The sequence below is a fragment of the Morus notabilis genome, unplaced genomic scaffold (assembly GCF_000414095.1).
Source record: "Morus notabilis unplaced genomic scaffold, ASM41409v2 Scaffold179, whole genome shotgun sequence".
NCBI classification, from domain to species: Eukaryota; Viridiplantae; Streptophyta; class Magnoliopsida; order Rosales; family Moraceae; genus Morus; species Morus notabilis.
In genome coordinates, this window is record NW_010360916.1 from 153,658 (window position 1) to 179,875 (window position 26,218).

General features: G+C 34.8%; 2 protein-coding genes and 1 pseudogene across 2 annotated transcripts; all 3 read left to right on the top strand.

The window, feature by feature from the left end:
* The first annotated feature begins 2,645 nt into the window (after positions 1-2,645).
* Positions 2,646-11,626, top strand: LOC21406681 (DCN1-like protein 2). Its single transcript, XM_024165354.1, has 11 exons — positions 2,646-2,846; positions 4,413-4,474; positions 6,077-6,213; positions 6,625-6,683; positions 6,816-6,839; positions 7,096-7,178; positions 7,310-7,374; positions 7,516-7,565; positions 8,363-8,464; positions 10,468-10,527; positions 11,108-11,626. The coding sequence occupies exons 1-11, from the start codon at positions 2,844-2,846 to the stop codon at positions 11,240-11,242; spliced, it is 780 nt and encodes a 259-aa protein (XP_024021122.1). The 5' UTR covers positions 2,646-2,843; the 3' UTR covers positions 11,243-11,626.
* Positions 11,627-15,777: 4,151 nt separating this feature from the next.
* Positions 15,778-17,889, top strand: LOC21406682 (ABC transporter G family member 6). The gene has a single exon (XM_024165318.1). The coding sequence runs from the start codon at positions 15,778-15,780 to the stop codon at positions 17,887-17,889; it is 2,112 nt and encodes a 703-aa protein (XP_024021086.1).
* Positions 17,890-20,842: 2,953 nt separating this feature from the next.
* LOC21406683 lies at positions 20,843-22,884 on the top strand (annotated as a pseudogene).
* The last annotated feature ends 3,334 nt before the right edge of the window (positions 22,885-26,218 follow it).

The window sequence follows — 26,218 nt, forward strand, 5'->3', positions numbered from 1 at the left end:
TTTGTAGTATGAAATTCTATAATCTAAGAGAAATAATCACATGTCCGTAGTATGACTAATTTGCATAAAAGAAAGATTAGTGAACAAATAATCACAATCGTATTATTTATTTCTGGACTAACAACGAGGAAAAACCAAAACGCTCCCCCAAATGCTCTTACAAAAAGCCCAAAGTTGAGGCTGAATGCTAATTTCAGTCCCAAGGTACGAGTTGGACATGGACAGAACATGTTAAGAATTTTGTCATTCCAACTGAAAGAACTAGAATTATGCTACTTTATAGACCCACCAATCTAAGAGTGACCTAATAGATTATCATCGATAATCTACCAGTTTATATCGCCTTTTCAACACGCATTGATGGCCGTCTTAGTTTGACGACTTCAGCATGGACCCGTTTTTCGTCTCTGGCAACAAGACAAGATCAGTAATCTATTAGATTAACATCGGTAGTCTACTATATTATATCTCCTTTCCAGCATAGATCACCAATCGTCTCTCATATCGATTCCCAAAGTAATCTGGTAGATTAACTTCGGTTTTTCCGCCTTTTCAACAAAAAAAAAAAAAAAAATGGCTGCTAATGTTTCCAAACTAGGTATAGTCAGAGGAAAAAAAAAAAAGGCTGCTAATGTTTCGAAACTAGGTATAAAGTCAGAGCATTTTCGATATTTACTATCTGGTAAATCCCTGATTTACTATTTCAGATTTACGAGATGTTTGGTTGGAGGATTTAAACTATAATTTAAATCATAGTTCATAATTCGCTATAATATTTTTTTTCATAAAAAATACACGTAAATTAAAAATGATTCTAATCACATAATTTTAATCCATGAACTAAACGTCTCAAACATTTCCCACAAATTCAAACATTTTCCACAAATTCAATCATTTTTTTTAATTGCTCCCCCAAAGCGGCTATTTCCCTCCAACTCCTCCTTAAATAATACAAGATCCTAGGAAAAAAAGGAAAAAAAAAAAAAGAGGAATTAGGCTGGGGCCAAATTGACACTGCAGCCTTTCCATATTAGCCATATGTCCTTGTTTTAATTTGGTTTTTTTGGTAGTTTTCCATGTTTACCCCCACCATATCTCATTCTTCTTCCTCTTTTTTTATTTTTATTTTTTTTTCTCTGGGACTATAATGTTTAGATTTGGTTCGAACTTCGCCAATCTGGTTCTTCACCATTGTTGTCGGCAGACGAGCTTCGCCGATCTGGTTCGCTGATTTTCTTCACGATTTTCTCTGAGCAATTTGCATCTCCGTGTATGACATTTGGATCTCGTCTTTGTCTTTGGCTAGAGTCTTCTTCTCCGTCCATGACCACGCTGCACAAGGCGGTGGCCGCATATAGGATCTCGCCTCCGATGAGAAGAGATAACGTCAACGCCAAGACGCGCAGTTTCTGCTTTACATTTTGGGCTTGGGTTTGACAGATCCAACAATATCAATTTTGTTTATTTACATTGGACGTTTTGCTCGTCAGTTCAGAAACAAAACATGATTTATAATTTTATTTATTCATTATTTGGCGTATAAACTTGGCTAATATAATATATTATTATTTTAATAAAAAATAGATAATAGAATCTAGGTGTTAAATATACATGAGATAATGAAGTGCACTATCAAATAAAAATATAAGAAGTGAAAATACGATAATTGAGTCCACGTATCAAACATGAATGTAGAGACAAAAATAATGATGATAGCATTTCTTAAAGAGTTTTTAGTAATTACCTCATAAACTTGTCGTAGTTTAATAAATTACCCCGTAAATTTTTAATTTATACAATTAATCTTTAAAACTTGTAAAATTGTTGTAATATGAACAATTTTACTAAATTTATTCAAATTTTTTATTAAATTTAAGGGATTAAAAATTAAGAAATTGAAAGATTTGTATTATATTTAAATTGAGATGTTAGAGGCTTTTGTCGAATGTGCTTTTTCGACACTAATAACAATTATCATTAAAATATGATATATTACAATAATTTTACAAATTGCGGAGCAACTTTTTAAAAGTAAAATTTTAGGTGTTTTTTTCGATACCCTAACATATCAGTAGGCTAAATTTTTTATCGGTCGGATTTGTATAAAATCACGTAAAAATTAAAAAGTATGCAGATTTAACAGTTAGATTAAAGAATCTCCTAAATTTAGAACATAAATTGATAAAACTATACAAGATTAGGGAACAAATGTGAAATATTCTGGTTGTGTTTGGAGTTATTTTTATTTTTATTTTCACATTTTTTAAGAAAGAAAAAATGAAAATAGGAGAGAAACGGCGTTTGACATAATTAAAGACAAAAAATAAAAATTAAAACGATTTTTTAATTTAATGTAAAATAAGAGAAAAATAAAAAATAATTTTTAATCATTTTTATTTTTTATTTTCATTTTTTCCTCTCTCTAATATAGAAAGACATTAATAAATTATTTTATACTAAAAAAAATCTTTTAATAAAATTACTAAATACATTTTCAAAAATAATTTATTTTTAAAATTAAAAATATTTTTATTTTTATTTTTATATAAAAAAATAAAATTATTTTAAAACCACTTTCAAGTCTCGACAAGTATTATCATAGTCACTAATTTTATATTATTTTTTATTTTTAAGAAGACAAAAAACAATTAAAGCCAGCCCACCCCCTATAGAGAGAGACAGACAGAGAGAGAGAGAGGAAGCCAAGAGTGGGAAGTGGTTCTGTGAGAGAGAAACAAAAGACTAGCTCGACAAACCCTAGCTTTCTCTCTCAAGAACCCCTCTATCTCTCTCTAAAAACAGAAGAATTTCGCTTGTTGTTCTTTCTGCCACCTCCAACCAAAATGGTTAGTCACTTATCGCCTTTCGCGTCTCTGAATTTCGTTTCTTTTGGTTATAAAACAAGTTCGAAACTTGATACTCGTTCTTAAAGAAATTATTTGAATTCGTATTCTTTGAATTTCTGTTTCAAGATCTCGTTGGTCGTATAGGAAATTGTTCGCTCCTGGTAAAACCATAATGTTTTTAACAAATGAAAGTAATTAATTACGGTTAATCAATTATCTTAAGCATAGTTAGGAGGAAAGAAAGTTTTATCTTCTCTTCGAATTAGATTATTATATTTTTCTCAAAGGTGAAAATCTTAGAAGTTTAGTAGATCATTTCCAATTTTTTTTCCCGGCCGGGGGAAAAAAGGTACCTGTTTTCCCCTCATAATCATAAGGCTAAAACGAGAACTTACCCCCTATTTTTTTTTTTTTTCTTTTTTTCATTTTCTGTAAGATTTTCTTGGGTTGCTATATATATATATATATTCCTCTTTCTCTGTAATATTTTCTTGGGTTGCTTTATATTATCTTTTTGATTTTCTGTAAGATTATCTTCGGTTGCGTTATATCATTTTTTTATTTTTTTTAAAGTGTTATTATTGCGTAGTAGTTAAGTACTTAAACTAGCGTGTGTGTAATGATTATAATGTTGGGATTTCGAATTTTTTCGTGTTCATGTAAACTATTTTCTATTTTTAATTATGCCTTTAGTGGCGAACATCAAACCCCCAACCCCGAATTTAGTGTATAATTTTATGGAGAAGTGGTATGGCGATAGAGGAGTAGGATATATATGAAATGGAGTTTGGCTTTGTTGCGTAAGTGGCTGTGGAGGTTTCCATTGAATGAGATTTCTTATGGCATTAGATGATTAAGTGTAATCATAGATGGTATTCAGTGGCTGGGATTCACACACTGTGATTAAAGTCGGTGGAAGTTCATTTCTCAGAGGCTGCCTCGTTTTATTTTTGTGTTTTTATTCTATTTGGTGACAGTTTCTCTTTTAATGCTTTCCGTGGCGGATAATTAAGTGAACGTTGGATGCTCTTGGGTTACTCCTCAATATGTTCAAATCTCTGTTGGCAGCGTCTTTTGTAGTTTTTGGTTGAAGTAAGAGAGGCAAAGTGTTGTGGAGCCGGAATGCATTACTTTAGATTTTGGGGGGAGAAAAAAATGGGAGGATTTTTGAAGTGGTTATCCAGGAGATATAATTTTGTGGTAGAAAGGCAAGGATGTGGTGTCATTGTAGGTTTCTGCCGCTAAAGATTTTGAAGATGCCCCTTTGTCCTTATTCATTTGAGTTAGAGGTGTGTTGTTTCATAGATTTTGATGTTAGGTTCTATAACTGTTAAGTTTGTTGATTCTTTTGTTCACTTACCTTTTTCTTCGATTTTCTTCTTCTACTATTTTCTTACTTGAGGATTTCTCATCCTCTCTCTCGTCAAAAAGTTATTTATTGCTTTCATATTGTATTTGGTAGTCTTCTTTTTTGCATTTGTTTTTGTGTACAGAGATGATCTGTTGCTATGTCTAATTTTTTTATTTCGCTTCTTGTTTTGTACATATTTTTATGTTCCTTTTCAGCATAAGTTGGGTAGGGGTCACCGTGACAAAGTGCAGCAGTTCATGACAATAACTGGAGCAAGGTACTGATAATCAGACTTTTCCTTCTCCGTGTTCATAAGTTTATTTTGGTGATGTTGTGGAAAATTTGGTAATTGGTATGTGTACGTACACTTCTAAGCCTACTTTTGTACTAAGAAGAAAAGATTCCTTGTGAAGGGGGAAAATGGAACAGGTACAGAGAAAGAATGTGTGCAAAAGGAGGAATAAATATACTGAAGTGGAGTTTTGAGTTGCTAATTTTATGTCCAATATCCATTAATTTCACTGTTCGCAGAGTAGAATCTAGACCGAGATATATTTTTAGATATTTTATATTTTTGCTACATGGCTAATGACTATGATAAAAGTTGTACCATACTTGTTGTTTTCTTTTTGACATGTTTCCTTTTACATTGAGGGCATACTCTTTATATTCCTCAAAGAAGACTTTATGCGTGTGTCTCCTATTTGAAGAAAATAAAAGTATTGAACATCTGTCTTTACAGTTTTTGGCTTTATTTATGGTTTTCTTGCTGCTGGATTCCTACTTGGTGCAAAGCTCTCCACAGTCTTTTTCCAGGATAGTCTTCCAGTAAGAAAGCCAAGATTTATTAAACTGTTCTGTGGTAGCTATTTTTTGGGTGTTGTGGCTAGAAAGGAAGACTAATCAACCTAGATGATAAAGCTCAACATGGGTAGTTTCTTGGCGTTGGTGTGATGCTTTGAGCTTTTTCATGGTTTTTGACAGTCCAAGATTGTATTGTTCTTTAATTTACATTTATATATTCGCAATTGTGACGTCATTCTCTTACATGGGGTGGTTGTTTTGGTTGATTGATGGAATTCTGGTTCTCCTGTTTGGTTTTTGTTCTCTGGTACTTTCAGTAAGATTTCTGTTTCTTATTAAAAGTAAAGAAAAGAAAGGAAACTCTCTAAGAAGCAGCCATGACTGGTGATGGCTCCCCCGTTTCTCACAGATTCAATAAATCTTTTTCCTTGCGATATATTCATATTCAAAATGTGCGGCTGCTGTGATATTTCTTACCTCAGAGAACTAGTACTATATTGATCAAGTAGGAAATGGTTATGTTTTGTTGTCTGTCTGTTATCCCTGTTTGTATTGTCCAGGGATTCGAGTATAAAAGGTCAAAGAAGAAAACATCCTCTAGGATAGCCACCATCTATCACTATGAATTGTTGATTTATTATCATGCTATTTGTTGAAAAGATCCAAAACATACCATAAGTGATATTATTAGCAATAATTTTTGATATTTCTGTCAATATTTCTGTGGAAATTTCTAATGTTTAAAATTTTATAACGGACCGTTGGTCTAGTGGTATCAGGGGGTGTGGGTTGGATGGGGTTAGAGAGGAGGTTGTGGGTTCAATCCCGTATTGTATAAAAAATATAACTGATCCCATTATAATATCTACTAATGAATACGCTACCCTATTCTTTAATAGTTAATAGGAAGACATTGGGAGACATATATGGGGCATTTGTATGTAATGCTTGGAATTACATTAATTAGTTTCCTTTTCTCTACTAGTGCAGTTCTTTGGTGTATGTCTTCATTTTGTTTTTCATATGGTCACTTTAGATTTGGTTCATGTGAAAATGAACTTTTTATTTTGTGCAGTGAAAAAGTTGCTCTGCAGGCTTTGAAGGCCAGTGATTGGCATCTTGAAGGAGCATTTGATGTATTCTACAGCCACCCCCAGTTTAAATCGTTTACTGATACTAGACACTTGGAGGAGCTTTACAACAGATATAAAGGCAAGTTTGAGTTTCCATTTATCTCAATCCTCTTTTAGACATAATTATACATTTGTCTATGGCACCTGCTGGATGAGTCACGTAAAGACATGTTTCTTGATGATTTCTAGTGTGTTATATTTTTGTACACTTGGAAGTTGGAAACGTAGGATCAGTTAAGCCTAATGACTGATCTGCTTTATTTGACATGAGTTTTCTGCTGTCTGGTTGGAGTGGATATAAGAAAAGCAAGCAGTGAGATGTGCTATGAGCTTGGCAGTGAACTGATTATAGAAAATTAAAAAGTATCCATATAATTCATCTAATGCAGAAATTTTGACTACTAGAGACTTTTTTGGTGGAGTATATCGGTTAAAATGTACGTAGTTTAGCAGAATTTCCGTTTGCTCAAATAGTCAAGTCTTCTTGCAGATCCATACATGGATATGATACTAGCAGATGGTATTACTGTCCTTTGCAATGATATTCAGGTAACTCTTTTTGATTGTGGTAAAACTCTTCATAGACTGTAATTGCTTTGGTTCAACCAGTTCAACCATCCTTCATACTATTGTATCATTGTTTTCTACTTGAATGATGTGTAATCCCTCTGTATTGGACAGGTGGATCCTCAAGATATAGTCATGGTATGTATATTATACTTGAATTTGCATTTGATTGGACATTGAAAAAATCTCTCTTAAAGTTTCCGTTGCATTTTTTTTGGGTGATTTAGATATTGTTAACACAATGACCGTTTGAGATGTAAGAGCATTTGCATAAAAGTTTTGGTAATTTTGGGAAGCTTTTTAACATTTCTACCACAAATATATTTGTTTTAGTTTCTTCTTTTCTCTCAACTAGTGATATCGGTTGAATTTTCTTGACTATGGGTTCAAACAGCTAGTTGTTTCATGGCATATGAAGGCCGCCACCATGTGTGAATTTTCCAAGCAGGAGTTTATTGGAGGATTACAAGCAGTAGGGTGGGTAATTAAATGCTTGATACTTTTTTTTTTGTTTCACTTGCATAAATCTAAATGTCAAATCTAGAAGTACTAAGCAATAATTTTCTCCCTTTTTTTGTTTTTGTTTTTTAAAAACTTTATAATGGCAGGATAGATAGTCTGGAAAAGTTCCGTGAAAGAATACCTTTTATGCGCTCAGAGCTGAAAGATGAACGTATGTGAAAATGCTATTGTTGTAGCATGCTGAATAAACACATTATGATCTTGTGTGCTATGGATAAATTTGTCAAAAAAGCTTATGATAAGTAATGCTTTGTATTTCTTTTCTGAGATAATTTTTGCTTGTGATTTTCAGAAAAGTTCCGAGAGATATACAACTTTGCTTTTGGCTGGGCAAAGGAAAAGGTATTTTTTTTCGTAGCACAAAGTAACTGAATTTTTACGGTTAAACTAAGTAATTAAAATCTTATGTGCAAATGGTACATCTCTACTATACCTAGATCCCGTCTTCTGTGAATATGCAAATTACGCGCGCGCGCGCACGCACGCACAATTCCTCTCTTATGTCTGAACATTCCTTTGTATGCTACAGTCAAGTAAAAAGAGTTCTGATTGATGAGCTACCCTCGACATTAATATGGAATTTCTGTGTTTTTTGTTATATCTGATTGAAACAAATTCTGGAACTAGAGTTCAAAAAGATTCATCTAAGCATATACATGCATTTAATTTAAACATTCCCTAAAAAAAAAAAAAAAAAATAGTTAGCTTTAGGCCAGCCTATCAGCCCTTTTCTGTGAGCTAATGGAGACCTAGTTATCCTAGGTAGAAATCAACAAAAGAAACGCAAGTGGACCTAAACCTCTCTCTCTCTTTTTTTTTTAATTTTTTAAATAGTAACACAAATTCTATAGATGAAATCCCCTTCCTTTTTTTTTTTTTTTTAATGAGAAACACAAAAGGTAGGTGGACCTTAACCATTGAATTGTACTATATCTGCTATTCTGATGGTAAAAGTTAAAATTTTCAACGCTGTTTTTTTTTTTAATTATTTTGTTTTTATTTTGCCCTTTTCCTTTTATATTTCTTTGGACTAGGCGGTAATATGTTGATATTACTGGTTAAAGCTTCCTTATTCCTAGATGTTATGTTCTACAAGAATAAACTGCTATTCCCTATTCATCTTTATTCCTGTATATCAGGGTCAAAAGTCTTTGGCTTTGGATACTGCAATTGGAATGTGGCAATTACTATTTGCTGAAAAGCAGTGGCCGCTGGTTGAACACTGGTGCCAGTTTTTACAGGTGAGTATGAAGTTATAATATGTTTCTTGTGAGTAGTTCGTTGGGATGTTTGTGTAAGATTAGAACTTAACCTTGCTGCCTATACTCCTATAGTTAAGAAGATTCATATAGCCGTGTGTAATACAGCAGAGTCTTTGTGGGGTTCGCAGCCCATTTCGTACTGCTTTTGCTTCGAGACAGTAGAACAAGAGAAGTAATTGCTATGGCTTTTCAGTCATTGGATCACATTTTTGAAAGTGATTGATAGGACAAAAATGATGTATAATTTTTTTTTTTTTTTTTTTTTTTTTTAATGAGCAATAAAAATGTTGAGAGTGAAGTTAAAAAAAAAATTTTGTTAAAACTCTGGTACAAATGTTAAAGTCGTCTAGAAGAGCTTTTTTGACAAGCCACATTTTGTGGCTTTGAGCAGAAGCTCTTCTAGAGGGTCAAAGCTCTTATGAAAAACTATTTAAAGTTCAAGCACTCGCAGAAGTAGTTTTTGGACTCCCAAAGTGAAAAGCAACATTTAGGAAGCAATGCCAAACATGCCATTCAGCTACTGTTGTATATGGTGCTTGTACTATTTAGTCTGTTGTTAATGTCTTATATTCTTTCTTTAAATATCACCAACAGTGTCTTATCAATGTGCAATTAAGATATTGTTATGATGGGTTTTGCACATGGACTATTTTCTACTTAATTGCTTTGTGACTTTGTTGCTTTATCAGGGATGGTGTACTCAGTGGTTTTACTGGCGTAATTCCATAAAGTTTCTAATAATAATCAATATACTAAATTATATTGTCCGATTTGGCTACTATCTATTTAATTTGTTATATGCTCCTTCAGTTACTGACCGAAGTGGTCCAAGTTAATAAAGGTTCAACCAGTCTTTGTAGATGAAAATATAACACTAATTGACATTGTTGGAGTTGGTATTTAATACTCCTTATAGATTTAGCCAACCTCATATAGAAATTATAATATACGCCGTTGATACTATGAAACTCCTTTTCTGTGAATTTATTGGGTCTAATGTTTGATTCCCATAAGTGTCATCAATTCCTAGGGGCCACGCCCGTGGGCCAAAGGCCCAAGATTTACCTGATCCATGTGGTTTGCATGGGTGCTGTGGACTAGTCGGGGCAAAGTCTCGGATACCACAGTTATCCAAAAAAAAAAAAAAAAAAAAAAAAAAAAAACTGTTATACTCCCTCCAGTTTCAATTTTCAACGTTGTGCTGAAGTGCTATCACATCTTAAAAATGTGGCAATACACATTTCAATTCAACATTTGTTGTCTGTTTTGTGGTAGCATTTAAAAAATCTTGTGAACCTCTATGATTTGCTTTCTTTTCCAAGGGCACAAGCTGAATGAAATTTCAAATGCATTGGTATCTTGCTATCATTTCCTTTTTCCCTCTTATTTTATTTTATTTATTTTTTTATTTTTTTAACTACAGGCAGTGTAATTGTTATCTGCCCTTGTTCTTGTGTAATTTTTTTCCCCTGTGCGCTTACCAGGCATTTTGTTGTAAATTTTGAAGATTTCTCTGATCTCTTTAGATTATCTTGTGCGTTCACTTTTCTTTGCTTTGTGTGGATTTTCTTCCCAAACGTGTGGGTTTTTGTTGTTAAACATACGTTTGATCTTCAGCTTAGGATTATTATTTTTCTCCTCAAATTATTTGCCTATTCCAAGATTCTCTCATGTGAATCTTTGCTGCTAGTAAGAGTAGACTTCTGGTCAGTTTGGATCTGATTGCGTTAGATGCTTGGCTGATAAGTATCAGGTCACGGCATTTGTGCATGGGAAAGTACCTCTAAGCCAAAAATTAGATATATGTGTGCTTTGAAGACATCACTTATTATAGAGATTATTTTATCGATTTCCTCCTATGATTAGGATGGCTTTCTATTTTAACTTCTCAAGCTTGCTTCTTTTACTTTTTTAATTGCGCCGATTTATTTATATTTTATTGCTACTCTGGGCATTTATAAGAAATTCGGGTCTTGATTCAGGCGCGACATAATAAAGCCATCTCGAGGGACACATGGTCTCAGCTATTGGAGTTTGCAAGGGTAAGATATGATGCAGTTAATGTCCTGCCAATCTGTTTTTTTTTTGTTATTGTTATTTTTTTTTGTTTTTTTTGTTATTGTTATTGTTTTTTTGTTTTTTTTGTTATTGTTATTGTTTTTTTGTTTTTTTTGTTTTTTGCATTCTATTCATGAATGATCCTTGTGCACTCTGCCCATGCCTGGGAGACGAGGCATGCGAACTGTGGCGAGATGTATATTTTCATTCTTACTGGGCAAAAGAAGTATAAGCAAAAGTTAAAATTTAAAAAAGAAAAAAAAGAAAAAAACCTCTCTTAATAATTGTATGGGTGCCTTGGTTTATGCGAAAAGTAGTTTTATGCATTTTTACGGAATACATTAGTTGTATTTTGCTATACGTGAAGTAGTGTTAGGCCTTCCAAAAGCAATATCAAATTGAAACTAAAATTCCAAGGAGCAGAGTTTCTTCATGATATCTAATGAAGTATGTGAAAAGTACAATAACAGATAAGAATATCATGAGCATGTGTTGAAATTGAATTCTCTGCCAGCGATTCAAATAGGAAATACTAAATGGTTTCTATTGTCTCTATGTTTGCAGACGGTGGACCCCTCGCTGTCGAATTACGATCCTCAAGGTGCTTGGCCATATCTCATCGATGAGTTTGTTGAGTACTTACTGGAGAATCACCTAATCCAAGCTGATCAAATGACTGATTGGAACCAGAAGCGGTGATGTATTGTTGGACTGGTGAATTAGGAGTGTTTTCTTATTTTTCATTAGTGTGATGAAGTTGTGCTGCCTTGTGATTGCGCTCAGATTGGCAAAATAAGACCAAATAGGGAAAAGAAAAAAAAAGAAAAAAAGAAAAAAAGGGTTAAAAAAGACTTGCTCATTCAAACAATGTTTCCATTGGCATTGTTCATGATCAGTAAATGAGAATGTTGGTATTGGTATATGCAATTTCTGTTCAAATAAAAGACAGGAACTGAACACCCGGTGCTTACGTTTTGGTTTGAGGAATAACTCATCTTTGTAATCTCTTTAAGATTTCACGCGCATCATGTATATGTGTGTACATATATGTTAGCCATCACTTTGTGGATTTTGGTTGCCTGATATCATTTGTGTCGCGGCCCAAGTCATATATATGTATATATATATATCTATATATATATATATATATTATTTTCCCTAGAGGAATTTACGCAACTGAAATGGTTTTAGATCGATCCCTTGCTAGGTACATTAACCTTTTCGTTATTAGGTTTGAACCAACAAATTCACAGTTTCCCATTTAAGAAAATACAGTGACAGGAGATTAACAAATTTATATATGGCACGTTCACAACTATATTTAACAATATTTAAACAATATTTAACTATATGGCACAGTTTCTCATTTAAGGTTTCGTTCATTTCACCGATTTGAGTTTTCAGTTTTAAATTTTTACAGTAAAAAGTTCTCATAAAATATCACATTTAACTTTTTCTGCTACAGTGAAAAATTCTAAAAAAATGTCACATCTTAGCTCGAATTGAAAACTCGAATTCGCGAAGTGAACCAGTTCTTAATTTAACATGCATGATTTTTTCTTTTAATTTTTTAAACATTTTTATTTATGTATCTCCACCTTTTTAATATTATTACAAAATTGGTGGTTTTGCTTGATCCAAACATCACATTAAGGTTTGAAACATCATCTCTAATGCTACGTTTGATATGAAGGATGGAAAATAGAAAGGAAATAGTGTAAAATACTTAAGTGAAAGAAATAAAATAATATAAGGGGGTTTTTTTTTGTTTGGTAGAAGACAAAGAAAAGTGAAAAAAAAAATGCAAAATCTAATGTATTTTATAATAATATTCTTGTGCAAATAAAAGGATGATGGGTGATTAGGGTCCAATTAGTTATTTTACTTCCCATTTGTTTGTCAAATTTTTTCCTCCTATTTCTTTACAAAGTTTGGATTAGAAAATGGTGAGCCCTATAAATTTACAACTTCCTTCCTAATTTTACTTTCTTAAATACTTGACTTACAAAAAGTACCTAAATTGAAAAACTCTGTCCTTTGACTAGTTCTAATTTAAAAGGTAGAAATGTATGAGCTAATGTTAATGAGTAGAAATTAAAGGGGCTTCATTTCAAGAGGTATTTTTAAAAATTTCCCTTCCCCTATTTCCTCTCTACCAAACAACCTTAGATTCTCTTTTCCTCTAAAAAAATCCTTCCTCTAAACATAGGCTAATTGTAAATCCAAACTGCATTAAAACTGTATGGGTTGATCATATAAATTGCATTAAAACTGTATTACATATACATAGAAATAGAGAGATATATATGTACAAATTAAACTGGTCCTTCCACACGATAATGCAAATGATTTTGTCTTTGTATCTCCAATAGGTACTAATTGATGTTTCTGTACCCTTGCACATTTCTGTTTGTATATATATATATATATATATACTATTGATATATTCTTCAGGCACGGCAAAGGATAATTGGGTTGATCATATAAATTGCATTAAAACTGTATTACATATAAATAAAAATAGAGAGATATATATGTACAAATTATGGACAAATATGAGAGGAATAATTGTTGTGGTACTGAGAGTAGTCGTAATTTCAATTACTTTGTTTGTTAATCACAAGGATAACCATAGTCCAACTACGACTATGCATAATATTTGGGTTGATCATAAGATTGCTCTGCATAATATTTCTCCATGCAGAATTCGTAGAACGGCCGTTCTACTTCCCACTTGAATCGCCTCCACCTTTGTCGGATCCACTCATTCCTCCCAATATTCACAAGGATAACCATAGTCCAACTCAAGTATTACTATGGATTGGACGTTGTGCGAAGTGGGGTCGTCAAGAATGCCATGAGGAATTGGAACACAGATGGAAAGACAGTAAAATATGAAAAACAATTTGCTCGTTGTTACCATCAGAAATTTCAAAAATGCATCGAGACAGAAGAACCCTCATAAGGCATATATATATATATATATATATATATATAGTTACCAAGGTAGACAAATCAGAGTCTTCCTTTCTAATATACATCTGTTCAACGGTGGCGTAGGTTATGTTTTGTGAGGCCAAGACGGATATTCCATTGATGTCCGAGTGGAATTAATCACTTGCATGCCCCTGCATATTCTTTTTTACTTTCGCTTTACATCATATATTTAGTTCTTGTATTGATTTCATAAATGTGTCGTGGGTGTTCAAAGGGATGCTTTTAGAAATTCGAGACATGTTGAAGGGAAATTGAAAATTAGACTGCCTATAAACGACGTCTTATAAAAAAAATGTAAAATGTATACACGCACATTAGACATCGATTTTTTAAAACCGTCATCTATAGTAGAACATTAAAGACAGTTTATTTGAAAACCGTCGTTTCCGCTCATTCTTTTTCTAAAATTCTCAAATTTTCTCTCATCCTTTATAATTCAAGCGCCAATCCTATTTTCAACCCATGTACTTTTCAAGGCTGGATTCCATTTTCGGTGTAGGTTGGGGCGGCGAGGGGCCTGTGGGTTTGTCGTATTAGACGGGCATTTCCATAGATGATTATATGTGTATATGTGTCTATAATAAATCTTAACATATCGTTTCATGGCAATATTACTAATTTAGGATAGGAGCATGATTTCCACCAGCAGCGTGGTTTCACAACTTAGATGGTTAAGTTAATGATTAATTATGAAAAGTCAAGAAGAGCGATAGATCATCTAATAATGAGTCTTTACTATAAGCATTCGGTTGAGAAATCTGGTATTTCTCACTCAAAAATAACTTCATTGTGAGCATTATTTATAAATAGTACCGTACGCGTGAATAGTATCGTATAGATGAATAATATTATACGCAGCGGACAAATCTGACAGAATAACTATTGAATACTGAAAATAAATAAAAGAACATCATAATTGATAACGGAGTTCATCCAAATATTGCCTACGTCTCCGGGCACTGTGGACCACACTATTTACTAAAGAGAAGAAAAATTACAAATTGGAAAGAAATTACAAAATCTCACAAATTAGAAATCTAAAGAATTTCTTACAAATTTACAAAGAAGAGAAGCTCTCAGTTTTTGGGATGCAAGACAAATGAGAGGAGGCTTGTATTTATAGCCTCTGCCTCCCTCTCTTTTATGCGTGAACTAACTGTAAACAGTTGAATTCACTTTCTAAAATAGCACCGTTTTTGGTGCTCTCTTTTCTTCTTCTCTCTTTCTAACATTATCTTTTAGTCTTTAATATAAATGTGCGGTATATATTTTTAACAATGAACTACCCATATTGACTAACACATTCATCATTTTTTGGGATTGACACAATTGGAATTGAAGATAGATATTAGATTTTCTTGGAACAACAACTAGTGTCAAATCTGAACCCATACCAATACAATTAGATTTTCATCTATAAAGCGTATCAATTAAATTTTTTTTTTTTTTTCATGTAAACATCTTTGACTTGGACATCGATAGTGCCATGTTATCATACATTTTGTGTTCTCTCTAGTATTTTTTTTTTCTCATGTACGTCATGTCAGTACCCTTGTATCCATTCACCACATATCCTACATTTTTTTGTATCCATAGACGTGGCTCACATATGTTCTCCCACGAACCCAAAAACAATCATTAATAGAGACAGCCTAGTTGCAAGAGAGAAACCTAGTTAACAGAAAAAAGAAAGAAAGAAAACTTATTTAAAAAGTTTGATATCCGAGTCAAGGATTGCGTCTTTAACAAGTTGGTGCTTTCTTAATTGTTTTGGATTCTGTTTTTATTATATATTTTTTATGTGTTTTCCACAAAGTAGTCATGATCTAATTATTTTTTTCTATTTTTTTTATAAATGGTAAAGGAGAATAATTTTAATATCAACAAAGCAGTGATCCTAATTTTGAGCAATATTGCTCAAAACATCCTAATTAAGTTGACACCTTACCAAAGCCCCAACTCAAGTATTATTAAAATAAAAATTTAAAAAAACAACAAAAAAATGTGAAACAATCAAAACAACTCAAAAGCAAATTAGAGTATAAAACACTGATCTGTGCATCGAAATTATTTTTTTCTAAATGAAGACTTCAACAACCTTCCTATGGCGAGAAGACATGCATGGCACTTTCAAACTCCCTTTTACATATTGTTTCCCTCCTACAAATATGTAAATGATTAAATTCCATAGAAAAACAAGGTTGCTTATTTCCCTTACTTCAGTCTCTAGCTTAGCAATGGAAGACAACAACCTCCAACAGCTTTCACATCATGAGAATGATGATGACGCCATGGAAGAGGAGATTTTCGGCGGCGGTGGAGGCGAGATCTCAACGCACCGGGTGCTCGTCGACATCGGTGACGGTACCGAAAACCCCGAACCACAATCATTCTCTTATGTTCTCTCTTTTAGAAACCTCAGTTACAACGTCAACCTCCGTCAGAAATTGACCTTTCAATCCCTACTTACAAGAACCGCGAAGCCGATAACTAAGATAATCCTAAAAGACATCTCCGGCGAAGCGCACGTCGGCGAAATACTCGCACTCGTAGGCGCCAGCGGCTCCGGGAAAACGACACTGCTCGACGCTTTAGCGAATCGAATTGAGAAAGAGAGCTTAAAAGGAAGTGTGGATTTGAACGGCGAGGTGTTGGAGTCTCGGTTACAGAAAGCGATCACGGCATACGTAATGCAAGACGATTTGCTATACCCAATGCTAACGGTGGAAGAGACATTGATGTTCGCTGCAAAGTTCCGGCTTCCCCGGACACTAGAAAAGTCCAAGAAGAAAGAGCGAGTCCAGGCCGCGATTGACCAATTAGGCCTCCGAAGCGCGGCAAGGATGATCATGGGTGACGAAGGGCACCGCGGAATATCTGGCGGCGAGCGGCGACGCGTCTCAATAGGAGTCGACATAATTCACGATCCTGTTCTCCTGTTCTTGGACGAACCGACTTCAGGGCTTGATTCGACGGGCGCGTTCGCGGTGGTGAAGGTCCTAAAGAGGATCGCTCGGAGCGGCAATGTCGTCGTCATGTCGATTCACCAACCTAGTTACCAAATTCTTGATTTCCTCGATCGACTGATCTTCCTCTCTCACGGAGAAGTTGTCTATAGAGGATCTCCGCGAAATCTTCCCGTGTTCTTCTCCGGCTTCGGTCGACCGATTCCAACCAACACAAATCCAGTTGAATTCGTGCTTGATCTGATCTCCGAGCTCGAAGACTCGACCGACGGAATCAATGGTTTGGTGGAGTTCAACAAGACGTGGGAATGTCCTGAATTTTCCACCAACTCCATTAATGGAAATGTTAATGGCTCGAATGTTCTTCCCCTCAAAGATGCATTAAATTTTGGAATTTCCAGAGGCAAGTTAATCATAAATGACAGTACTAATTTTCCGAGTTTTGCAAATCCCTTATGGATCGAAACTCTGATCCTACTTAAGCGCTCAATCACCAATTCACGAAGATCACCAGGAATATTCTTGATCCAATTTCTTACGATCTTATTTGGTGGTGTTTTCATAGCCTCTCTATTTTGGCAGCTTGATGAGTCCTCTCAAGGGGTCCAAGAACTCCTATCATTTTTCGCCTACACCATAACGCTGCCCTTCTTTTGTACATGTCAGTCTCTCCCTCTTTACCTCCAAGACCGAGACATCTTCATCAGAGAAACCGCTTACAACACTTATCGCCGATTCTCCTATGTTCTCTCTCGTTCCCTAGTGGATCTCCCACTTCTAATCATCTTCACGCTTACCTTATCGACGATCACATTTTGGGGCGTGGGGATCGCCGGAGACTTGGTTGGATTCATGTTCTACTTCTTGATCATTTGTGGCTCGTTTCTGGTTGGAAATTCAGTTACTGCGTTCGTCTCTGGCCTAGTTCCAAACATTCTTATCGGATTCACGGTTGTGATGTTGTTCTCCGGGTATTCCGTTCTCTTATGCGGATTCTTCCTCCACAAGGATCAAATACCTCCTTATTGGATTTGGTTCCACTATATCGCGGTCAGCAAGTATACATACGAAGCGCTTGTGCGGAATGAGTTTGAGAGACCGACCAAGTGCTTCGAGAGAGCTGTGGAGATGTTCGACAACACGCCGTTTGCTAATGTATCGCCCGCCATGAAAGCGAGTTTGTTGGGAGACTGGAGCACCTCGCTAGGGATGAACGTGACGAGCTCGACGTGTACGAGGACTGGTTTCGACGTTTTGCAAGAGCAAAGTTTCAGTGATCTCAACAAGTGGAATTACATGCTGGTTCTTTTAAGTTGGTGTTTCTTTTACTGGATTCTGTTTTTTTTTTCATTGTTACTTGGGAACAAAAATAAAAGGAAGTAGCTAGCAAAAATAAAAAGCGATTGATTAATGTGCTTGTGTTAGCTATATGTGTATGAGTATAGTCGTTTGCAAATTGTAAGCTTTGTCTGAAGAGTTTAAATTTTCTTTCCAAGTAATAAATTGTTGAAAATAAGAAAAAGACTTAAAAAGTATCTCTCCTTTCTTTAAGAAATTAACATTTTTCATTGCAACAAAAAAAGTAAAATAAAAAATAAAAAATAAAAAATAAAAATCATAGCTTCTCTGTTTAAAAAGTTTACATGGCCAGTGAAGAAACCTACATAAGTTGATCAAGGTGGTCGATTAAGGTGAAAATTTCCAAGCTCAGTCATACTTTCGTAATTGAATATAAACCTGTAACTTGAAAAGGGGGTCGATTAAGAGAAGATTTAATAGATCAGGTGCACTATGAATGAACTCATATAAATACAAATTAAAATGAAATAATTGGGCAAGTTGCTCAAAATTATTAATCTCTTAAAATCAATTGAATTCCTAATTTAAAAATTGATACAAATAAATCCAAACAACTAACAAAAGTAACTATGTAATTAGAATTAACTTTTGTTGACAGTTAAATTTAGTCAACTAACGATTAACTCTCCAGAAACACTCACAGACGTCTCTCACGGATTAAATCAAGAATTAACGTTGCAGAAAAATAAGTTTATAATGATTCGGCAAGAATTCTTTGCCTACGTCCAATTGTGGATGTACTAGTATTCTGTTGATTACAATCTTTTTCTGCAGTAAAATGGTGTCTAAAAAACTTAATGAAGGAAGCATGCTCTATTTATAGGCCTTTTACATATTAGAGATCTCCTCTGCATTTCCCGAGGAGATCATCCCCTTACCCCTAAATCTAGGGATCTGGCAGTTGTACTTTCACGATTTTAGCTACCAAATCAGGCCAATCACCTTTATCGGTAATCTGATTTCCTAATCTGAATTGTGGCAGTTGTTGCAGTGTATCTTTTCTTGAGATGACAGGATTTGGTTTAGATTTGACCGGGCTGCTTTCTCGACGTCGTGAATCTCACGGCTTAGGCGGAGTTCTCGACGCATATCCTCCTCTTGCATGAACTCTTATCGTCTTGAGGGCATCCTACGTACCACTATTTCTTTGACGTCAGCAACCAACTCTCGACTGAGAATATCTCAGCGCTTGGCAGTCAAAGAAACGATCAATTACTCGACCGTGCGTAACAACTTTCTCTTATATGGCCTGCAAGATAAAGTTCCGATTTCAATCTTGTAATAGAAGGAACCAGTATGGTTGAGGCTAAATTTTATTTTATTTTTTCCTTCTCTTTTCTTTTGATTTTCTGAGAAAATAAAGACAGGGGGATCACTTTTATAAAGGGTGTAGAGGTGCAGAGAAGGGATGCCAATTGTTGGGGCACATAGGCGTAAGTAAATATGTCAATGGGGTCAAAAACGAAGTAATAAAGTGATACGTAGAATATTGTTCCGACGGAAATTACGTTTAATTTGGGCTAGTTACTGAAACTAAGAACTCAAGAATTATTTGAATGATAAATTAAAAGAAAAATAATTAAATTAAATTGGACAAAATAAACTAACGATAAAAATAAAATCTTTTAGGACTACAATTTCACCCTAATTAATCTCATTTGAATTAATTTCAATCTCTAATTGATTAATTACAATCATTCAAATTGTTAATTGAATGCACCAATTACCTAATCGCCTCTACCGATAAATTAGTAGGCACATTCATATTAATCAAAACTATTATATTCTTTTGAGTAATTAATTAACACAAATTCATTAAGCACAAGCACTCAAAATGACTTCACATGCATTAAGGATATATTCCTATTCCAAATTGCATATGTTATCCTATTATTGATCAAGACTAAAAATACATTTTCTAATTTCATTAAAGTACTCCAACATCATAACCAAATTAGTGGCCAACTAACAAGGAGTATTAAACATCTAATGTGATAAATAATTTCAAATAATCTAATAAAAATCAAAGAGAGCAAAATAACTCAAAATCCGTAATATATTTTGCTTGTAATTGTCTCCTTATTGAAATCTAATATCAAATTGCAAGATCAACACAATCATTTGTTTTTTGTTTCAAAGAAAAGGCGTCTTATAATAATGTATTCATGAACAACGGCTTTTCAATTTTATTGTTTAATATTTCTTTATTATTTTAAAATGCGTAATTCATATCTACTTCTGACACTTCAAAGGATAGTGAAACACACGATTGTCAATAATACAATACCAACAACATCAATCATGAGATTGATCTGATGCATAAATAAATATATATATATATATATATTCCTTATTTTTTTTTAATCTTCTTCCAAGTCCATTATATGTTACCAATTAATTATTAGTAGAAGACATTCAACGTGGGGAATATATAAGACATGCATATATTCTATATACCCCATTAGTCATGGAACAACAAGAAAATAGTAAACATAATTGGTCATCTCCTAGAATAGTGGGATTTTTGCTAGATTGGTTTCCTTGATTAGAGGGATTTTATATTGCTTGTAATTAAGCCTTATCATGTATAACACTCTGCCAATGCTTCGATCAAGATATGTGTTTTGGATTAAGTTTTTATTCTATATTTCCTCTAATTATTTTCACATCGAGTAGTGATCCTAATTATTGGTTTTACATATTATAGATTTCATGACAACCACAACTTTGGGACGAGACGTGGTACTATGAAACTCGTTTATTGTCTCCCTCTAATTTGTAAATAATTAGATTATTTGTTTCATAAATAAACAAGCATACATACAAATTACATACAAATAATTGACACATTTTTTTTCTTATATTATATTCAGAGATGCCGGTAACTATATATCTGACCACTCATTTTGGGTTTCCCAAAACAAAGAACACAAAACGAAACAAATAGGCGAAGATAAACAAACTACATAGCTTCACAATGGAAGATAACAACGTCCAGAAGCTTCCACAACAAAACGACGACGTAGAAGAGGAGGATTCTACGGCGCACAAGGTGATCGATGTCGACGACGACGACACTAAAAACTTCGAGTCACGGCCATTCTCTTTTGTTCTGGGTTTTAATAACCTAAGTTACAGCGTCAAGCTCCGTCAGAAGTTAACTTTTGCATCGCTGCTTACGAGAACCACTAAGCCGGTGACGAAGACAATTCTAGACGATATCTCCGGCGAAGTGCGCGACGGCGAAATGCTCGCGCTCCTAGGCGCAAGCGGCTCAGGAAAATCGACGCTGCTTGACGCCTTAGCCAATAGAATAGCCAAAGAAAGCTTAAAAGGAACCTTGACTTTAAATGGCGAGGCTATGGATGCTCGGCTTTCCAAGTCAATCACGGCTTATGTAATGCAAGACGACCTGTTATACCCGATGCTCACAGTGGAAGAGACGCTAATGTTTGCGGCAGAGTTCCGACTTACTCGGACGATAGGAGAATCCAAGAAGAAGGAGCGAGTTCAAGCATTGATAGACCAATTAGGCCTCCGAAACGTTGCAAAAACGATAATCGGCGACCAAGGCCGCTGAGGGGTATCGGGTGGAGAACGACGCCGTGTCTCGATCGGAGTTGACATAATTCACAATCCGATTCTTCTATTCTTGGACGAACCGACGTCGGGCCTGGACTCGACGAGCGCTTTCACGGTGGTGAAGGTGCTAAAGAGAATTGCTCAGAGCGGCAGCGTCGTCGTCATGTCAATTCACCAACCTAGTTTCCGAATCCTCGATTTGCTCGACCAGTTGATCTTCCTCGCCCACGGAGAAGTTGTTTATAGAGGAACTCCCACAAATCTTGCTCGATTTTTCTCCAACTTCGGCCGACCAATTCCCACCAACGCAAACCAAATTGAGTTCGTGCTTGATCTAATCTCCGAGCTCGAAGACTCAACCGGCAGAATCAATGGCTTGGTGGAGTTCAACAAGACGTGGAAAAGTCCTGAATCTTCCACCAACTCCATTGACAATGTTGTTAGGGATGTTCTTCCCCTAAAAAGTGCCTTAAGCTTGGGAATTTCTAAAGGCAAGGTAATTTCAAGCGATATTACCAATTTCGGCAACGTTTTGAGTTTTGCGAATCCGTTGTGGATCGAAACCCTAGTTCTACTTAAGCGTTCGGTGACGAATTCGCGAAGATCGCGCGAAATATTCTTCACCCGATTGATTTCGGTACTGATAACTAGTTTGTTCTTCGGCTCACTATATTGGCAGATTGATGATTCCATTGAGGGGGTGCGGCAACGCCTTGGGTTCTTTCCCTTTGCCGTAACATTGACATTTTTAACTACATGTCAGTCTATCTCTATTTACCTCCAAGAGCGATACATTTTCATCAGAGAAACTGCTTACAACACCTATCGTCGATCCTCTTATGTTCTCTCGCGTTGCCTAGTGGATATCCCAACACTAGGCATCCTCACGCTCGCCTTCTCGACGGTGACGTTTTGGACTATCGGGCTGGCCGGAGGCGTCGCCGGATTCCTCTTCTACTTCTTGGTCGTATGCGGCTCGTTCTGGCTCGGAAACTCACTCGTTGTGTTCATTTCCGGCCTAGTTCGCAACACCCTTGTCGGATTCACGGTCATGTTGTCCTTCACAGGGTATTGCCTGCTCTTTTGCGGATTCTTCATCACCAAGGATCGACTGCCGGATTATTGGATTTGGTTCCACTACATTTCTCTCATGAAGTACCCTTATGAGGCGCTTATGCGGAGCGAGTTCGAGAGACAGACAAAGTGTTTTGCGAGGGGTGTGGAGATTTTCGATGGTACGCCTTTTGCTGATGCGTCGGGGATGAACGTGACGAGCTCGACGTGCGTGACGACTGGTCTGGACATTTTGCAAATACAAGATGTGAATGATCTCAACAAGAGTGGCAATGTTTGTTGGTTACATTGGGTTGGTGTTTCTTTTATTGGATTTTGTTTTATTTTTCTTTATTACTTGGAAGCAAAAATAAAAGGAAGTAGCTCCCATGAAGACCGAGATTGATATGAAATGGTGTTCTGTATAAATGATCCTATTTTAGGACATAGTTTGGCTGTTATTTTAATATATATCTTCTTCAAGGCACTAAATCTGAACAGAAATCACCAAATCTGGTCTAAGATCCTGTAACTAAGCCAAGTAAAATTCCAAAATTGAGTTTAGATTATCCCCAAGGAGCCATCTATTCTCCAAATGAATATCCCAAAAAACTTAAAAAAGAAACGACGAAAACACAAAAAGGATCCGTTCTCAACAAAGAAGCTCCACCTGGGAAACGACTAAATAAAAAATGTATGTTATACATATATGCCTAACCGATCATCAACAACCGTACGACAAAAGTACGTACGAATGAGCATTTCTAAATCGATCCTTGATCAAAAGTACTCCGGCGACTTACATTATAAATTAATGAATGAAAGAACTTGAAAGTTATTGATTCGCCTAAGACCGGTTAGTCTAGTGGCACCGGCGGGGTTTGGGTGGGATGGCTCCTAATTGACAAAAACATATTGACTTGTGGTATAGAAGGGAGCCTGATACAAATAGTAAGACAGCGATTTGGTTACATGAAGGGACCCTTTTAAATCCTATGAGATGCCTTTTACTTTTTTGATATTGAATGTACTAATTTTGTAATTGTATAGATTTTAGTGGAGAATATATTGTTTTGGAAATAGGGACTAAAAGTGTAGTCTTTGTCATTATAAAAAATTGTTTCCCACGGTTAAGTAAATTCTGACTTGTCAAAAGAGTTTAATTTATAAACTTGTCATAAGTGTTGCAAGCCATCTTTCTAAAGCTAGACTCTCGAATAATTGTCCAAGTGTAATTTCGTCCTCCTTTGTTGTCAATCATCACTAAAATAAATGTTAAAGCTCGTTTCAGCAGAGATTTTGGCATTATCAAATTAGCTACTCCAATCATTACCCTTTTTCTCTCTTATTTACTAAAAATACCAATATTTAAAGCACGACAAAGTGTAATTTGATGGTAATATAAATTGCATACTAGGTTCTAGTCATAATTAGTCAAGGCAACAGAAATTGAGAGATATGTAAAAAGGAGGAACATGGGAGGAACTGTTGTGGTTAGGGTACTCGTTTCAATTGCTTTCTTTGTTCTACCTATTATAGTCTATGCAAAACCGCCTTTTTTTCCGCCGGAATCGCCTCCTTTGCCGCCAGTCACTCCTCAAGTTCACAAGGATAACCATAGTCCAACAGAAGCGTTGCTATGGATTGCACACAGTGGTGGAGCCAGTCTTTCACTTCAATGGGGGAGTACACTAAATTTTTGTTGACAAATTATCTTAGTGGGGGCATATAAGAAAATATATTTATTTTAGTGGGGGAATATATTATTTCAATTGAGGGTTTAAGTGTAAAATTTTAAAATTTTTAAAGGTAATATTTTTTTCAAAAAAATTTGAATGGAGGCGGTAGCTCCCACTGATTGCACATTGCACATATCGCGCAAAAGAAAAGACAAAAGTACATTACGAAAAATAATTTGCGCGCTGTTATCACCAGAAATTTAAAAAATGCATCGAGACAAAAAAACCCTCCTAAACCATGATAAGACTACATTATACCAAGGTATATATATAGATCAGTCTCCTCTTTCTAATCAGATCAGTCTATATGTTATGTAAGGTGATCCTCCATTCTGGCCGTCAGTTTCTTCTTCTCTTTCTTATTTTTTTATGAATCTGGGGTGAGAGGGTCTATCCAAATTTGTTTAGATTCACCATCGGATATCGATCTAGTTGCTATTATTTACGTTCTCCACCGGTGGTGGATTTCAGCGCCTCCCACAATAGAATTGTTTTTTTCTTTTTCTTTCTTTTTTTTTTTCCCCTTTTTGGACTTTACTCAAAGGAAAAATGAAAAAAAAACAAAAAATACCTATTTGGAAAAGGCCATTTTTTGGGTTCTTTGGAATCATGGTATAGTCAAACCTAATGCATGGAAATGGATAAAAGCTATCCTGTTCTTCCATGTCTAAAGCTGAGGGAAAGAAGAAGTAAGATGCTAAATATCATTTAAAAAAAATTTAGTGCGTATTAGAATTGGTTTTAAAAATTTTCAATAAAAAATAAAAATGAGATTATTTTGAGAATTATTCTAAAAACGATTCTGAAATTGCATTTATTTAGTTTTTTAAAAGATTGTTTTTAGTATAATAAAAGAGTGAAATCATATTTGATTATAATTATTAATTAATATATTATAATATTGTTGATAAATATTAGAAAATGAAAACAGAAAAGTGAAAATAACTTTCAATCGTTTTCTAAATTTATTCACAAAAATCATTCTCACTGTTTTCGTTTTCGTTTTCGTTTTCGTTTTTTAAACATTTCCTAGACAAACACCGTTTCGTTTTTAATTTCATTTTTTTTTTCCTTGAAAAACGTTTTGGAAATGAAACCAAACGCTTGTGATTATACAGGTTTTCTAACACACACAAAAAAACGTCACTTATCAATTATCATGCATTACAGTTGCTCCAAACCATAATAGTAAGTAGATGAGAATATGAATATGAAGACCATTTGATCCATTTCTGGCGTTGACAGCTAAAGTCAACGCATTTATCACACGAACTCTCTTTTATAATTGACAGACATGCGAAGAAATCCATGCTAATTGTGACGACCCTCCTATGAGGCCGCCACTGTAACTTAAACTTTAACTTGTACTTACTGGGGTTTCTTAAAATTTGCGGAACATTTTTTTTTTTTAATATAAGAAAGAATACTTTCATAATTTGTAACAATAATTTCAAATAAGTGAATCACTAAATTTCTTAAAGCTTTTCTTAATTTCAGTTAAGATAAAACGTTCTAAAAATATCTTTCAAACAGAGCAGCATTTGAACTCTTATTTCAAATGCTCTTTAAAAGTCTTTCTAAAACTAGCCAATTCAATCGGGCCATTTAATTTTGACTTTAAAACGGATTTCGTGAGAAATCTTAAATTCAAGTACATCTTAAAGCCCTTTTAAAATCAATCATTTAAATCGTCATGTTTAAAATTTATTTATTTGTTGCATGCTCTGTTGCAACGTTCTAAAACTTAAATACTCAAAATGAGGGTTGTTAGCTACAACCTCGGTTTCTTTAACATACATATGTACCTATACTTTTTAAACATACATGCTTGAAACCTTTAAATCATATATACATATACATGATTTTTCTTAAACTTACTGCGGAAGATAACTGCGTGAGCGGTATCCATTCCCATCTCCACCATTCGTCCGCCGCTTGCCATTGCCCTTCAAGAATTGCTGATAGGTTTCTTACCTACA

What these genes read in the sequence shown, in the direction of transcription:
- LOC21406681 (XM_024165354.1), top strand. An exon ending in ATCCTCAAGATATAGTCATG is followed by an intron (nt 6,840 to 7,095) that starts GTATGTATATTA and finishes GGGTTCAAACAG; the next exon opens with CTAGTTGTTTCATGGCATAT. An exon ending in CTCAGAGCTGAAAGATGAAC is followed by an intron (nt 7,375 to 7,515) that starts GTATGTGAAAAT and finishes TGTGATTTTCAG; the next exon opens with AAAAGTTCCGAGAGATATAC.
- LOC21406682 (XM_024165318.1), top strand. Translation starts at nt 15,778, where the DNA reads ATGGAAGACAACAACCTCCAACAGCTTTCACATCATGAGAATGATGAT.